The sequence below is a fragment of the Chaetura pelagica genome, unplaced genomic scaffold (assembly GCF_000747805.2).
Source record: "Chaetura pelagica isolate M959 unplaced genomic scaffold, ChaPel_1.0 scaffold21, whole genome shotgun sequence".
In the NCBI taxonomy this organism is placed as follows: Eukaryota; Metazoa; Chordata; class Aves; order Apodiformes; family Apodidae; genus Chaetura; species Chaetura pelagica.
In genome coordinates this window covers 1,768,892-1,784,875 of record NW_009952251.1, presented here as the reverse complement: position 1 = coordinate 1,784,875, position 15,984 = coordinate 1,768,892, and the positions used below count along the sequence as shown (strand labels likewise).

At 40.4% G+C, this 15,984-nt stretch overlaps 2 protein-coding genes across 3 annotated transcripts in view; one reads left to right on the top strand and one right to left on the bottom strand.

Annotated features, from left to right (window-relative positions):
* The window catches only part of NIF3L1 (NIF3 NGG1 interacting factor 3-like 1 (S. cerevisiae)), a 14,480-nt gene extending 11,522 nt beyond the window's left edge, over positions 1 to 2,958 (top strand). For both annotated transcript variants that reach the window (XM_010007347.1, XM_010007346.1), the window contains 3 exons: positions 97 to 235; positions 1,617 to 1,700; positions 2,629 to 2,958. In XM_010007347.1, coding sequence (XP_010005649.1) covers positions 97 to 235; positions 1,617 to 1,700; positions 2,629 to 2,813 — 408 coding nt within the window. In that variant the 3' untranslated portion in view covers positions 2,814 to 2,958. The remainder of the gene's footprint in view (positions 1 to 96; positions 236 to 1,616; positions 1,701 to 2,628) is intronic.
* A 2,514-nt stretch (positions 2,959 to 5,472) lies between these two features.
* The window catches only part of ORC2 (origin recognition complex, subunit 2), a 15,539-nt gene continuing 5,027 nt past the window's right edge, over positions 5,473 to 15,984 (bottom strand). The window contains exons 6-15 of the mRNA XM_010007388.1: positions 15,117 to 15,292; positions 14,404 to 14,502; positions 12,672 to 12,781; positions 10,530 to 10,662; positions 10,029 to 10,125; positions 8,204 to 8,350; positions 7,466 to 7,637; positions 7,101 to 7,162; positions 6,223 to 6,341; positions 5,473 to 5,577 (exon numbers count right to left, since the gene is read on the bottom strand). Coding sequence (XP_010005690.1) covers positions 5,491 to 5,577; positions 6,223 to 6,341; positions 7,101 to 7,162; positions 7,466 to 7,637; positions 8,204 to 8,350; positions 10,029 to 10,125; positions 10,530 to 10,662; positions 12,672 to 12,781; positions 14,404 to 14,502; positions 15,117 to 15,292 — 1,202 coding nt within the window. The 3' untranslated portion in view covers positions 5,473 to 5,490. The remainder of the gene's footprint in view (positions 5,578 to 6,222; positions 6,342 to 7,100; positions 7,163 to 7,465; positions 7,638 to 8,203; positions 8,351 to 10,028; positions 10,126 to 10,529; positions 10,663 to 12,671; positions 12,782 to 14,403; positions 14,503 to 15,116; positions 15,293 to 15,984) is intronic.

Here is a 15,984-nt window from a genome sequence, read left to right as displayed (position 1 = left end):
TTCCTGAATGCCCAGTATACTAATCTTTGTGCAATATGGAAAGTAGTGTGAACTTCTGGGGTCAGCTTTCTCACAGTAAATTTAATTTCTTTTCAGCCTCTTCTTCCCCACACTGGAATGGGACGTCTGTGCACACTGAGCGAGCCAGTCTCCTTGTCAGACATAATTGAGCGTATAAAAAGCCATCTAAAATTACCCCACATCCGCTTAGCCATGGGAATGGGCAAGACACTAGGTAAACAGGCCTGCAAGCAAGACTGCCCTTTAGATCTAGTTTTCCAGGAAGACAACGAACAAGAATGCATGCATCAGTGTGTGAAATACTTCTGCCTTCCACAGGTTTAATTCAATGTAGTTAAAAACAAGGAACAGCATTTTGGAATTTACGTGATACAATCACTTAAAAGTAATCTCATCTGTATTTTTCATTGGAAGTTCTGTATTATGCTGGTAGTCACTGTGAAGAAGGGACAGCACATGTTGAATACAAGCCACCCTTCTTAATAATTTGTGTAATGACTTAACATATTTTTTCCCCTAGAGTATCATACACAAATGTGTGTAATTTCATTGTACACTCCCTTTTGTGACTAAATGTTACATTTCAAAGCACCTTAAAGTAGTAAGACACTTTATAGTATCCTTATGAACATTTAGCCACCCGTGTTTTGATGAAAGAGAAATAGTAGCAAAGGCAATGAACTATCCTAACTCAAAACAGTGGGTCATGAGTAAAATGTGGAGCAAGCATCCTCTTATGCCAGTTACCTATCCTAATCTCCAAGGAGCACAGCTATTAAAATTTCTAAGAGCAAATTTGTTGAGAACTCTGTAACTTATGAGACAGAAGTATTATAAGCCTCTTACACTATCACTTGAACTAAAAAAAACCTCAGACTACTTTGAAGCCTCTCATTATGGTGTGGGATTGCAGTGGTGCGACTCCACTTAAACCAACAGTAATGACATGGCAACATGCTGTAAAACCTTCACAGAATTTGAAAACTCTGTGTCATGTGTCCCCTCTCCCTCGTGCATGTAATACATGTGGAGAATTAAATTTCCTGTCATTATCACATATGTAATAGCTTGGAATCAGGAATCACAGCAAATGGTCACAATTTTAATGGCATGAAGCAGGACTCAGCTTGCACTGAGAGTAGCCTTCAGAGAGCTAAAAGTTAGGGACCAGTATATCTCAGAGGCAAAATGCTGCCTTAGTAGCATCGTTACTTGGAAAACTAATGATGACTGAACATGAGAGTCCTGGAAAGAGTACTGGAACCCTATTTAAGGGTTCAGAAGCTTAACTAAGTAACATTTCACTAGGAGAGAACTAGCCTTCAGACAGTCTCCATGCTGTAGTTTTCTGCAAGCTTTCCTACTCCTTGGAGAAAAAAAAAATACACCTGTTTGGTACACAGGGGTTTTTGCTGTATTATCAGAGATATGACAGGTCCGTGACTCCTTCAAACTGACAGATGTGTCTCTTCCTCCAAAAAAAGTACATCTCTAAAATCAAGGTAGCAGTTCTTGTGAAACAACTAATAGCAATATTGACATGAGTGCTGCACAGAGAGAAAAGGAATTAAGCTGTGGTACCTTGTATCCTGCAGAATCGCCAGTGAAGAAAGCTGCTCTGTGTGCTGGTTCTGGCAGCAGTGTCCTGAAGGGAATGGAAGCTGATGTCTATCTCACAGGTAAAAGGTCATGTTGCTGTAAAAAACAAGAAAAAAAAGAAAAAAAAAAGAGTTGACTGGCTGTTGAAAGGTTTGACCAGAAAGAATTACTTGTTATAAATGAGAAACAATCAGGTAAGTTATTGGAATGACAGAAAAATAACATGAGCGACAACATGGATCAGATGGCTGTTATGGCACAGTGAAGGTTATTTGAATTAAAACATTGCTATACATGCATTATTTCAACACAAAACCAGTGCTGATGACAGTGTATTGCAACCTTTAATGTGTTTCTCCTTTGGCAAGATACAAGGTATTCCCTCAGTTCCCTACAGAGTTCCATAATGGAAAATGGAATATAATGTAGTCTACAGAATCTTCCAAAGGAATCTGACCAAAGGGAGACTTGGTCCATTATCCTTTTCCAGCAGTGGGACAGCTACTTGCTACAGTGTGCCCAACAACGTGCAGGCTGCCTTACATGCTGTAGTACTTAATTTGAGCAATCGTTTTGGCAAAGCATGTCCCATCTCCCCCTTATATAAAGCCTTGCAGAACTAACCCTCAGACAACTGCTTCGCAAAGCTTCCCAGCTTCCATCCTCCATCACAGCAACATGACATGCAGATAGTCCACTTCCAAAAAACACACACTTCCTGCCCAAAGTGGCAGAAATTACCACTATTCAAAGAGGACAAGGACTTTCTGTGCTTTTTTCTCAGTTGCATATAGGGGTTATCAGCTGAAAGTCCTTCAAGGAGCACTAGAGTAGGAGTGTTCCATGTTCTTAAACTGAGCAGATGTGGTTGCCTTCCCCCTTATGGGCTACATCCTCTATTATGTCTTCCCAACTTCTAGCTAAGATTCAGTATACATTGTAAAGAACTGGTTGCCTAAACTGTACTTTTAGTGATCTACATGGCTTTTATTTTTCTCAAAATGGCAGGAGAGATGTCCCACCATGACGTTCTGGATGCAGTTGCCAATGGGATAAGCGTTATCCTGTGTGAGCACAGTAACACTGAGCGAGGCTTCTTGTCAGAGCTGCGCGACATGCTCGCAATCCAGCTACAGAACAGAATCAACATAATTGTGTCCAAGAAAGACAGAGATCCTCTCCAGGTGGTATAGGAAAAAAACAGGAGTGAGAGAATTCAGTCAGGAGTCTCCTGGTATCATGCACAGACCAATCCAACTGCAAGCTCAATGAAGATGCTCTGAATTGATTCAGTTCAGAATGAATATGTTCCCTCAAAGGCTGGGATGTATTTTGTCATCTGTCAGATAAATAAATGCTTGGTTTGGGCTACAGAAGGCTAATTTATCCAACTACTGGGCTGCACTTGAATATATTTACTGTTACTGCATACTCTTATGAAATGTACTTGATAACCATGATACTCAAGGGCTGCTTTGGGTAAAAAATAAAAACCTGACTTATCTCCAGTTTTGAGCTTACCCAGTTACGTTGAATGATGTCAGTGCAGGTCACTGATATTTTAGCTAATCAATGTCCTGATGGGAGTTAATGAAAGGGTGTGGATCACCCACCCATTTGCATTAAGTTTTATTAAGCCACCACTGCCATGCAAATACAGAACACAATTCAGGTATTTGGCTAGTATGTCACACAGAATTTGAGACAAAAAATTAAACACATAGTGGGGGTAATTGTCCAGAAACAGTATGAAATCAGGATAAAATACTTTTAACATAAAATCCACAGGAATTAATTCACAGTAACTTTCGCTTAAATGCATCACAGAATCAGCAGCAGCCAGAAAAACTGATTGAAACTTACCCTTCTCTTAGCAGATGTGTGTTACCTCTTGCTGCCCTCCTTTTGGTCTGTGTGGGCATCTGGTAGTCTATCAGAACTGTAAGCAGATAACTAAACTCAAGATTATTATAGTTCATTATAGTAAATTTCACATATAGAAAACCAGTTGCAATTGCACTGAAAATGCACCATGGTATCACTATCTTTGAACATATTAGGTGGTGTACTCAGAATATAAACTGAATCTTGAGTTTCATAGGAACTGTGGAGTCAAAGGACTGAAAAATAGTATGTGGTTGCTGCTTAGCTATAATACTTTTAAAGTTTTTTCAAGAACACATCTCTTCAAGTGGCAGAGTTCTTGTTCCTTGACCTCTGCACCTAACTTACGGAACCTGGAGAAGACACAATCCCTTGATCCCAGTGGTAGTGATTCTGACGGTAGCCTGAAGTAGGCAGAATCTGATACATTTTGCAAAGTTTTGGAATTGCAGCCTGTAAAATGGAGATGCAAGTGCCAAAAAAAGAGAATGTGAGGTGGAGAGTGTTCCGGGGAAGGAAGGAGGCTAGAGAGTACTGCTGGCACGTACCAGTTTTCCCCATCAGCAAAGTTAATTAGGTCCTATATTTGAAGAATCGTATTGTCAATGGGATAAGAAGTTATCCCATGTTTTTAATACAAAACAAAGTCAGGCTTGTAACTTGTCTGTTGCTTCTGTCAATGAGGGCAGACCAGTAACAATACTATTCCACATAACATTTTTGTTCCCTTCAAAAGCTATATACTGGTATGAAAAGTTTTTTGATACCTTATAGGAAACAATATAAAATATTGTTACTAATCAGTTGAAGTCTTCCACACACTGCACAAGGGTTCACACAGGTATTTCAAATAATAACAAAAATAAGGCTTTCACACAATTGCCAGAAGGATCTCTATCTTAATCATAAAAAACTGTGGAAAACAAGACAAGCTAATGAAAATTAATAAAGTACTTTATTTGATTGATTTGAACCATTACAACATAGAGCTGTAACACAGCTACCAAATATTAAGACACACAGAGTCCCCAAAGTCTGGCTGGCAGACTACAGTTGACGGAACTATAGAGCTTACTCCCACATACCTGAGAAAACAAGTGAAGAAAAGCTGTCAAACTTCAGCAGTCTCCCAACTTCTAAGGGCTTAAAAAAAGGGAGAGCTTATAAGAGGCATTTAAGGCCTCCTCCAGGATCAGCAGACACTCCTAATGTAAAAAATACATATATACAATCAAGCTGTTAAAAATAAAGAAAACAACCTCTTCATATTCTGGGATTGCAACTTGGAAGGTAGGTTAAAGAACCTGGATTCTCTCACCTCACCAAAAGGCAATGGACTTGAGTCCATTACAGTTTCTAATTATCTAAACCTTCTTATACAAGGATTTGGGTTTGGTGCAAGTCCTTCAGTTCTACTGCCAGAACTTAATAAGTTACCCACAGTATCTCAAACCCACTTGTATTCTCCTTTCCTCATACAGTTAAAGCAGGTCTCTTAGCATTATAAATATTGGCTTCTTCATACAGTGGACGCTAGTCTTGTCTAACTGGTAAAGGAGTGCTGGAAAGCATAGATGAGAAGAGTTTCATCACTTGTACAAACTAAAGCTCTGACAATCTAGTGATTTGTTCTTCCCAAGTACACTGTTCCAATCAAACCCTCATGTCTGGTGAGGTAGCAAGCAGAAGGCACAATCTTACCAAGTTTGTTTTCCTAGCTGTAAGGTTGGCTGCATAGATATGAAGAAGGCATCACCTGAGCTAAGAGACAAGGCAAACAAATTAACTGTAGAGCAAGAGACACCTTGCTTGCAGAAGTTATAATTCCAAACTACCTGAAGTAGTTGAATAATGAGCATCATTCATTACAATTATTACATTTCAGTAGTCAGCAGCCTTGGGGTTGAAGGGAGAGATCAGATCATAGGCCCCTCTCCAGCAGCTCATGACAGCAACTGCCGCAGACACTTTGAGAACAGAGAGACGTTATACATCTTCATCCTCTTTCTCTAAGAAGTCGGTCAAGGTACTGTCATCTACAGGAATTAATAAGTATTCCACACCATCAGCTCCCTGAGAACAGACATGCACACACATTCTGTTAACACCAGTAGTGCAATGCAAGCCACTAGATAGCACTGCAGTGCTCATGTTTCTTTGCAGTCTGGGTGAGAGCTGGCCAGCATTCAAAAGGGCTGCATTGCTAAAAAACTGGAATATTTCATTCGAGAAACACTAGGAATGCACAGATACTGAAAAAAGTCAGTCTATGAGTAATCTGGTGGGCTATACTAGTCTGACACTGCATAGCTCCTCGACACTGTGTTCCCATATCTAGTACTGCTATGCTGACTCATTATTAGGACTAGCCTGCATTCTTCCCTTGTGCAAATATAGGTAACTATTGGAAGCAGGCTGGCAGACTCCAGAGTCCAATACTTCTCAAGGTCTTCAGGAAGAAAAGACCTGCAGGTTGCTGAGTAACAAAGCACACTGCATGTTTACAGCTCTCTGTCCATGTAAAGGTTATTGACAAATGGAGGCATGGAAAGGGCTGCAATTACAGAATTTCAGCCCTTTGCTAGTTCCTAGGTGCTTCAACAATACAGCCTCACTGTGAGCTGCAGAGTGGTGTCTTAGGGATACTTAGTAGCCACAAAGCATACGTTTTGTTTAAGGTGGCTGAATACCCAGAATTATCTTCTTCTTTCAACTCACCCGCTTTGTCCGGATGAGCTTGTGGTCCCTGAATTCTGTCAGCTGTGCCCTGAGTGTCAGGTCACTGTTCACAAGAAAAGCCTCCCGACACTGCTGGTAGAAGTCTTGGAAAGACAGTCCTGGAGACAGAAAAGGGCAAGAAGAAACAATTGGTGAAATTGTCAGATTTTTCCAAGTCTTAACATCACATATTACCTCCACATACAAATCTTGCTTAGGCTTAGGCAATGGCTATAGTAACATCATCACTTCTTTCAAGTACACTGCCAACCTAGGATTTCAGTAATTAACAGAAAACAGCTGAATTAGCATTTCAGTCACCCTGTTTGCCTAATAGAATTTTAATAGCACTTTAAATGCACTTCTCAACATGGCTAATATATCTTAATTTTCAGCTCCTCTATCTTACTTCCAACTTTACCATCAACATGTTATTCGTAGCCTCTGCAGTATCCTAAGAGACAGTGACAAAATATTCCACATGTATTCTAGAAAGCAGGGACACATGGAAAGTCAGTCTGAGAGCAGCATGGGAACACAATCTCTTGTCTTTCCCTGGTCTTTTAAGTGCTAGTTGCACAAGTTCATATTCTTCCTTTAATTTTTCAAACTACACAGTCCCTCATGAATGGTCTCAGTCACATCTAAGCATCAAAGCAGACAATAATAAGAGGAGGTCCTTCAGAACCAGGCAGTCTATTCGTTTCCTGTCAGACACAGTGCCACTAGAAAGACAGCTGATGTCACTGCGTCTCACTGAGGTAACAGTTACAGCACTTCTGTTGCTGGTGATGTAACCTGCATACCAAAAGCCTGTGCCACTCTGACTGAGCTGGCAATGGCAACACCCAAACAGATGAGAAAAGGTGGGTACACACCTGGGTAAGACGGGTTGTCCTTGTTCTCCAGCTGGTACTGAGCAAGCAGTCTGAATATTCCCCTAAGTGAAAAGAGCGGAAAATGAAAAAAAACCCCATAACCAAACACAAACCAAAAACATCCTACCATTAACAAATACTAATTGATTTTTGCCCCGTGACTAGGACTTTGTGCATGAGTGTTGTCACCGGACAAGGCTAAACACTGTTAATTTAAAGCAACCAATCAGTTGGAACCGAGGTCCTACCATCCTCATCTTTAGCATGGTCGTCAGAAAACAGGAATTGCCTCCTGCTAGGTGTAGACCAGAGTAACCTCTTAACAACTGGATACCCAGCAAGTGCTACTATTAAGAGTGTCTTACCTGGCATTAAGAGTGAGACTGCGCAGGACATGTGTTAAGGAGCTCAAAGCCAAAGATCCAGATTGTTGTACCAAAAGCGAGTTCTCGTAAGATGTTTCTTCCACATACGGATTAAATGTGGTTGTTTCATACCAAAGCCAGTTGAAGAGGCTTAGTTTTGCCTGATCCCACACTAGACAGAGAGAAAAGAAAGATTGGATAGAACTGTAAGATTTAGCTTCTCTAAGGTGTTAAAGAAGTGGTATTAAAACATACTTAGTTCTACTGTACAAACTGAGGAAGCAATGTATGCTTGTGAAATTCACCCAGGTGTTTGCAGTTCAAGGAAGACAAACTCTCTGCAATAAAACAATTGCACATACCCCTTTTTCACAGCAGTTTTATAACTTACTGTCAGCAGAGTGCAAAACATTTCAGGCTGATAACACAAAATTGTTTATATACAACGACAGACATAACATCCAGTCTCCATATCAGTAAGTCCTTAAACCAAAGCCTGCCAGAAGCTTGAAGTCTATTTGTATACTACAGTCAGTGAATGGTAGTTCTTAGTATATACAATTTTAGTTCAACAGAGCCATAATCTTAATCGGGGCTTCTAGTGGCTACCACCACATATACAACACCAGAACTGTTTTGCACATCAACAGTAGTACATGAGTTTATGAAACATGCTCAGCAGTCCCAAAGTAGAATGCAGATTCTTCTCTTTGCTACATTAGGCCCAAGGGGACTCACTGAGAGGAGCATTGATGTGATCAATAGAGGCAATGAGGTAAACAGTAGGCAGAGAGGACAACTGTGCAAGGATCTGCTGACTTCTTTCTCCTCTCAACATCTGGCTGTCCAGGTTATGAATGAGGACATAAAGCTCTACAGATGAATCTGTAAGGTCAGAAAAAACAGCAGAGAACCAATCAAAGAAACTGCAGTACCAAGTGGTTTCCCATTCCCAGTGCAGCCTAGGACAAGCCCATTCCATCAGTCTTCATATTCATCACTTAAAATATCGAATCACTTTCCTTGTACAACTTCTTTGACCTCTATCCCACCCTTGGTGCTTTTGAGCACCTGAAAGGCTTTTTCTCAATTCACTGCATCACAGTTCTCACCACAGCTACAGTCCTTTTTGCAGTTTAAGCTTTTTTCATATAATCCACTTGCCACTTGCTTATAGTTTGGAATTGCCCTTTTAGCTATGACTTTTAGTCCTGTGACTAAAGGTCATTAAAATTATTTTAGGATGGAAGTCTAAGCACAGTTTGTTCGGCTACTTTTGAGTTACATGAATGACTAGGACCTTTAAGCTTATCCTCACACTATGAAAATGCATTTTCTATTTGGGGTCAGAGACAAAGCATGCTAATTTAATTGGGAATCTTTCCCACTGAGTCCTCAAAGGAAGTTAGAAACGCTTAGGTAGGATAATGCAAATGGTAAATGTTAAATTTTTCAGCCAGCTTGTTGCTGCTGTACTTGCCCCCAGAAACAGCTATTTCCTGAATCCAAAACCAACTCTGGAACAGTAGGCAGATTTTGTGCAAGTGAATAAACTTGTCAGCCAATGGAAACTAAAGGTTCCTTAGACTCAAGTCAGATCAGCTATAGTGTGCTACACAAAACTGATTTATGTAGATTCAGGTAGGTACCACCAGAAATCAGTGTTTTCTGCTTAGTGCCACCAGAAATACAAATAAGCTAATGATGGAAAGCAGTATGTAAACACTTAAAACACCAACGTCACACAAAACTGAAATTCCATGGCAATTTGTGTATGTATACACAAACAGTAAAATAGACATTCAACAAGAATTCAGCAAACATTGTGTGGCAATACCTGTTTAATTTTGCTTTTGAACCCAAGTCCAACCTGCTTGACATTGTTGTCCTTTTTTTCATCTTAATGTCAGTATTTGCAAATATTAAATTTAAATTACACTAAAACATATACATTTAAGCCTTAATGCATCCTATACTAAAATTTATGGAAAGACCCTCAGGCCATCATTTTCCCAAGGTGCAAAAAGGACTTGATATCTGTCAGCAACTGTCATTCGAAATTATTTGCGAATTCTTTGTTCTGTTGATTTCAGTGAGGTTTATATCAGGTCATCAAGCAGTCACTAAGAATCATCTTCCCTCATGTTGCTGAAGTTTATCCTGTCTTCCACCAGGAAACATGTGGATATGGAAATGCTGTGTAAATAAAGCACAAAGGCACTGTGCTAAATCCAAGAGATAAGTATTTCAGTTTGCCAAAGGATTCAGGAGCCTCTGTACTATTAGAACACTCAAGCCTTCCTCCTTCCCCTTATAGAGAATTTAAGTGTGTGAAACACTGACTGAGGTAACAGCTTGGGATCACATACATATATATTCCTACATACATGTATATGGTGCATGTAGGTTTCCATATATGTGGCAAATTAAAAACAAGAAAGCATACTAGCTATAATCAACGAAGAAACTCTAACTGCACATGTGAAACTTATGAGAGAAAATGTTCAGGTTCTCCTAACAGTAAGCAGACTAACATTTTTATGTATAAAATTAGTAATTTTACCTTCTTTAAACCTTTTTGTGATGAACTCAAGCTGGTCAAGGTGGCTGCGGAAGGTCCCTATATGGTCCAGTATTTCCTCTGTGATGGAGTTAAGAATCTGAAAAAGAAAGCAGCAGTCCCTTCTGAAGGGCTCTGGCCCTCAAGGACCTAATGCAGAAACTCTGAGCCCTTGACTATTATGAGGGAGGTAATTGATTTTTACCATCAAATTTGTAAAAGAGCCAACATAAGCCAAAAATTTATACCCTTTCTCAAAACAGTGGCATCAAATAAGGCCTTAGACTGGCGAGTATCTATTAATGGTGGGGATTACTGCAATTCCTTGAAAAACACATGAGCCAATTTCCTTAAAATCCTAAAAGGACAAACGGGAACTGCTCTTCATTCAAGTCCCCTGCTATAGGATGCAGAAGATTTCCTTAACATTTTACACTGAAAGACTTTAGAGGTATCTGTAATACAGGATGATCAGATAAACCCGTAAGCTTTTCCCACACTTACAGATTTCACCGTGATGCTGGGGAAGTATCCATTTACCACAAGGTGAACAGAATCCTGAAGCACAGAGGTACGAAACTTCTCTAACAAATCGCGCTTTGAGCCCAGTCCATAAAGCACTATATTAAAACCCAAGCTGCAGAAAAGTGAACAAATACACTGAATCAAAAAAGTACAAGTCCTTTTTTTAGGTTCATACACTTTTATTGAGCAAAATGATCCACTGCAATCTTGCCTCTAAAATATTGATGTTCCAGCAACTCCAGGCTTACTTTCAGCTCACAGCTTGACAAGGTTAGCTGCAAGGAATCTAAAACGTGGTATATGCACCCTAGTAAAGTAAGTGTTTTAGCAACCCGGAGGCCTACAAATTTAGCAAAACATCTATGGAAGGAAATGGTATTGCCCAAGAAGAGGAGACTAGATCTGCAACTTCAGGTAACAGAGAGGAACCAGCATTCCCATTCACCCCCTCACCAGTCATTATTAAATGTTTACCATTAGTCACAGCAATTACAAGAAAAAGAACAAGCCTTTATAGTGGTTTTCTACTCTGATCCACAGGCACAATTTCAAATCAAACTATTCCTGTATCTCTTTCATATTCTAATTGCTCCACAGAGAAAGAGGCAGGAAAGCATAAAGAGAACGTGGTAGGGAATCACAAAGCTTTGAGAAGCAGAAAAAGCATTCTCTTGACCAGAAAGAAGAGTATCAGGTCAAATAGCACTGGGCAAAGGTAAGGTGTTCAACAACTGTCATTTACTTCAGTATAACCTACAGACTTGTTCCTTCTACTCTGCCACATACAGATCACTGAGTCACAGAGAACTCTCCAGATACCAATGCTAATGTCTTTTTCATAAGCTCGTCACGCTCCATACACAAATTTCTTTATACTCCAGCCTCTTGCAAAGCTTCCAAGGGGCTTTCTCCTCATGAACATCTGCTTCAGCCTCAGTACTTAACTTCAGAGCTGGTGGCCTGCCATCTCTAAGGGGCTTCAGAATCTCATAGCTCTCCCTAGTTCCCTATTTGCTTTCCTGGATGCTTACTCTGTCTCCTTGCCATGAAGATACACACAAACCCAGACAAAATTTATACTGCTAAAGTTTCCAGGAGGATTAAGATTTCTTCATGTCTAGATTATTAGGTACCACTGGCATTCAAAGTTAAGTGCTACACCACTGGGGATAGCAGCATACTAAAGAAACTGGTGGTGGGCTACTCAGTATCAACTGCTGTAAGAGAAACTGACTGTTCACAAAGGACACTTTTATCATCATTCATGCTCCCTATTTTCTCATTATTGATGTCCCTTTGATCTGAGGAAAGCCAGATGGCCTACCTTGGTAGAAAGGACTAACACATAAGGAGTAAACAGGATGGCACTGCTTAGCATAGATAAGGCTTGGAATGTATAGATAAGGCCTGAATTGTGAGGGAAGGTATTGTGTGGGAGGATGCTCCCACAGAAACTTGCAGAGAAGACAAGAACCTGGTGCAGACCCCAGAAAGGAATGCCAAGAGGTGAAAAGTGCACAGCGAGGAAGACATACGGCCTTCATCCCAAAGACCCCTGCCCACGACCACCAGAAGATACTGCGCAAGTGCAACAAGGAGGAGCTCGGGGGGCAACTATGCTAATGATTAATTGTAATAACCCCACCCTATCCTCGGACACCTAATGTATATGCAGCAGTATAGATGAATATGTATTACTTTGTGGCATATAATGACCTTGCCAATAGTCCTAGGGTGTGCACGCTTGTGGAGGAGCGATCCCCCGTGCACCCAGCGCTGAATAAACATACCTTCTTTATAACCTTATTGGTTCTAAAGTCGTTATTCCGCACGTCACCTTCTTTGTGAATGCCTTCTAGCTTGGTTTATAGAGGCACAGACAAATCAGCCAGGCAGAATGCAACCTCATTTCACTTCAGGCATTCAAGGAGCTAGTCAGATAAGATTTAGTCTACAGGAAACACTGTACTAAATTAATGTCATCTAATTTTAAATATAGCAATCAAAGAAAAAAAAAAAGTCACTCCGTAACTCAACCACAGGATGTTATTGACAAGAGGGTAAGTTCACTGACAGTGCCTGTCTACTAGGCTTCCTCAGTGATTCTCATTGAATACCTACCGTAATTGCAGCATCCACTTGGAAAAGAGGAATTCATGTTGCTGGTTTATCTCTTTAATTTCAGCAGCATAGGCAAGGGGAGCTTCTTTCAAAAGTTCATGCAGTGTTTGCTGTGTTGAGAGAGGTAAGAGATGACAGTCACTCCAAGCTGAAGAAAAAACAAGACACGTATCTGAAGTCCTTACAAATACCCCTCTAGTATGCCCTCTGTCTAGGGAGCAGAATAATGTTCAATGATGGTGCACTCCATGTTTTTTTCCATGAAGACCCCTCTAAGCATAGTTTTGATACAGGATAAACAAAGCAGAGAGTAAGTAATGTTATTATGGGGAATGGCAGCCAGACTAGGACTAGAACCAATATTGCAGTCTGTTTTATCTTTTCCTGCTGTACGGAAAAACAACTACTGAAATAACAGACACACACAGAGCTTACACAGCACCAAGCACTGGACCAGGAAGATGCCAACATCACAACCCTGCTCCATGGAGCAAGGGCTCCAATCGTCATGCTTAGCAATGGTTCAGTTGTTTGTCACTACAAGTGAATGCTCACAAGCATCATTTTAAAAAAAGAAACGGCAGAAAGGAAATAAATTGCAGCTGACAGCTAAATGTAGAAAAAGTATTATTTAAAAAACATCAAGAATCAAAGGATTAATTCAGCTTTAAAGATGTGCTGGGATGTTGAAGTTTAAATAGCACAGCAAAATGGCATCAAATCTACTCTGGCATCCCTTTCTCTTCAATTTTAACAGCTTTGTTGTCTACTCCTTTGCAGCAAAACACAGTTTACTCTGGAAAGAACATAAAGACAGCTGCCATGTATCAGACAAAGCACTGAGAGACAGAACTGCTAAGCCTTAAATTTCTTTGGAGCCAGTACCAGATTTAACACTGAAAGCACTGAATTCCTTCTAGAGCTGTCATGAAAGACCTTGTTAAGAATCCATGTTTCTCTGGGTAGCAATTCCAGACAACAGCAGGCAGCAATCTGCGTATGTGCCATCTTTTAAACACAGATGGGTGCAAAAAGCAGTCACAGACACGAGAGCTCCAAGTGTTTCATACGCTTCCCTCGCACCTCTTCCCTGTGTACCTGTCTGTAGGATGCAACTGCTTGCTTTAAATGGTCTTGTAGGAGTGGAACAGGGAAAAGAAACACAGTAATCCAGTCACAATTAGACTGTTTCTGTTTCCTAGGAACTGGAAAGGGGCAAAGTGCACCTCACAAACTAGGTGCAACATTTAGAGCTGTCCTAGCCCCATATGTAGCTTGATCTAATAATGCTCAGATGAAAAGGGCTCTCTCCATTTCTTTAACACATGAATAGTCAAAGACAGCTTGTAATTCCCCATAGCATTTAATTGACAAAAATACTGGTCTGGTGATAACTTTTAAGGCAGGTCACTGCAACTCTGCTTCTCCCTCTTCTCCTCTCCCAAAAGTAAACTTTCACCTCTTCTGGAAACTTCAGCTTTCAACTATCTGCTCACCCTGCATTTTTCCTATTGTCTCAGGTTCAAACAACTGGGCACTGTCCCTGCTCAGAGCAGCAGCAGGTTATATAATGCTTAAAGTGTTACCTCAAAGTGCTACCTCAGTGTTACCATTGAGCATGCAATCAGCAGAAATAAAGTGAAAATAGCAAGACTAGCAAATTTTGATGAGGGAAATCTTCATCACAGAAACCAAAAGCTCCAACAGTTGTGCAATTCTTTATGAAGTGTACCTGATTCAGCCTTCTCTTCCGCAACTTCTGCAGCGTTCGGTCTGAAGTGAGCACTTTGGAGCTACTGTGAGCCTCAAAGTATTCCTCCACCAGGTTGCTCTAAAAAGGGACAGCAAAATCAGCCACATTCCTCCTGCTATCATGTTACCCCTCTCCCTTTGCACCCACAAACATGACTGAAGATGTCCAATAACAGTCATAGAGCAAGGATGAGTAGGAAGCCAGAAAACACTGGCAAAAATCGCTTCTACAGTAGCATTCTGCCAAAGCTAACCCAGTCCGATGGTTCTCTGCTGAAGATAGCAACAGAAAAGAAATTCTGAGAGAGCAGAACATAGCAATAATTCTAAAGGGATGTGGGAAACCCTGGTGCTGGAAGAAAGTCAGACAATGAAGCTGAACACCAAGCCAGAAAGTAATGTGTACTTCTTTTGCAGCTACAGGAGTCAATGTCTTCATCCTTTCTCAGTACAAGATCTCCTGTTTCATTTCATATCTTAGAACTTCTTCTGGGGCAGCTGAGGATACAGACTGGATTAGCCCACAGGGTCACATGGTGCCTGTCCAACATGGATTGCTCAGAAGTACAGCAAAAGCCAACTCAGCTGGTTTGATTTGAAATTAGTCTATAGTTAGGTGTGGTCACTGACAGCTTATTGTCACTAGAAATCCCTTCACGCTTGGTAGCAAGGATACATTTTCTGCACACTCACCATCTTGTCCTCATTTTTTTTGGCTAGGGTGTTTCTAGGAGGAGGTGTAGATACAACCTTAGTTTTTGCTGGGGTCTTTTGATCTGATAAAACAGTGCTGACTTCTTCCTGGTTTTCCTCCTCCTCTGAGCAGGAAGCTGAATATTCACTCTCACTTTCTAAACAGGGGTCTGGAGCTAAAGCATAAATTTAAGGTCAAAAACTAGCAATGACTTCTTACACAGAACACATTCTGAACTATCTCACTGTCTCACATTCTCTACATGTTTTTCGAGTATATGACTGCTAAATGTATTTCACAGAAAAGTAAAACCAAGGCTTAAGAGACTTCAAACACATTTTATCAGTTCTTTCCCAGTTCTTGGCTCCCATAAAATTGTTTAGTAATGCTTTCTCCTTGATACCAACTAAGAAACCTATCATAATCCTACCATAAAAGGTGACTAAAACCGGACAATGGAATTCCCTATTTCTCTTAGCATCTCTGCATGTTTTCCAAAATGCCAGCCATGCAAGCTGAGCATCTTCTGCATCACTCTGCAAAAAAATTTTGCAAGACACTTCTGTTAGCAATGTTGATTGAGGACAACAGATGGAATCTGGCTCAGTTTTGGTCTCTCAACACAAAAGAAGAAACACAACATGGAACAACATGCACTAAACTCTCCTCTGCATTAATTCTGAGCTAATATAGCCAACCAGTTATTGAAAACACTTTATCATCAATGTCCAAACCATAAAAAAAAAGTTTTATTACTTGGTTCAAGCAATTGTTCTGGATAAGAGTTTTGTTTCTTTTTATCATGTTCAGCAACTTGGAGCTTCTAACCCTTCCATCCCTTATCTAAGTAGCAGTTTACTGTAGGGA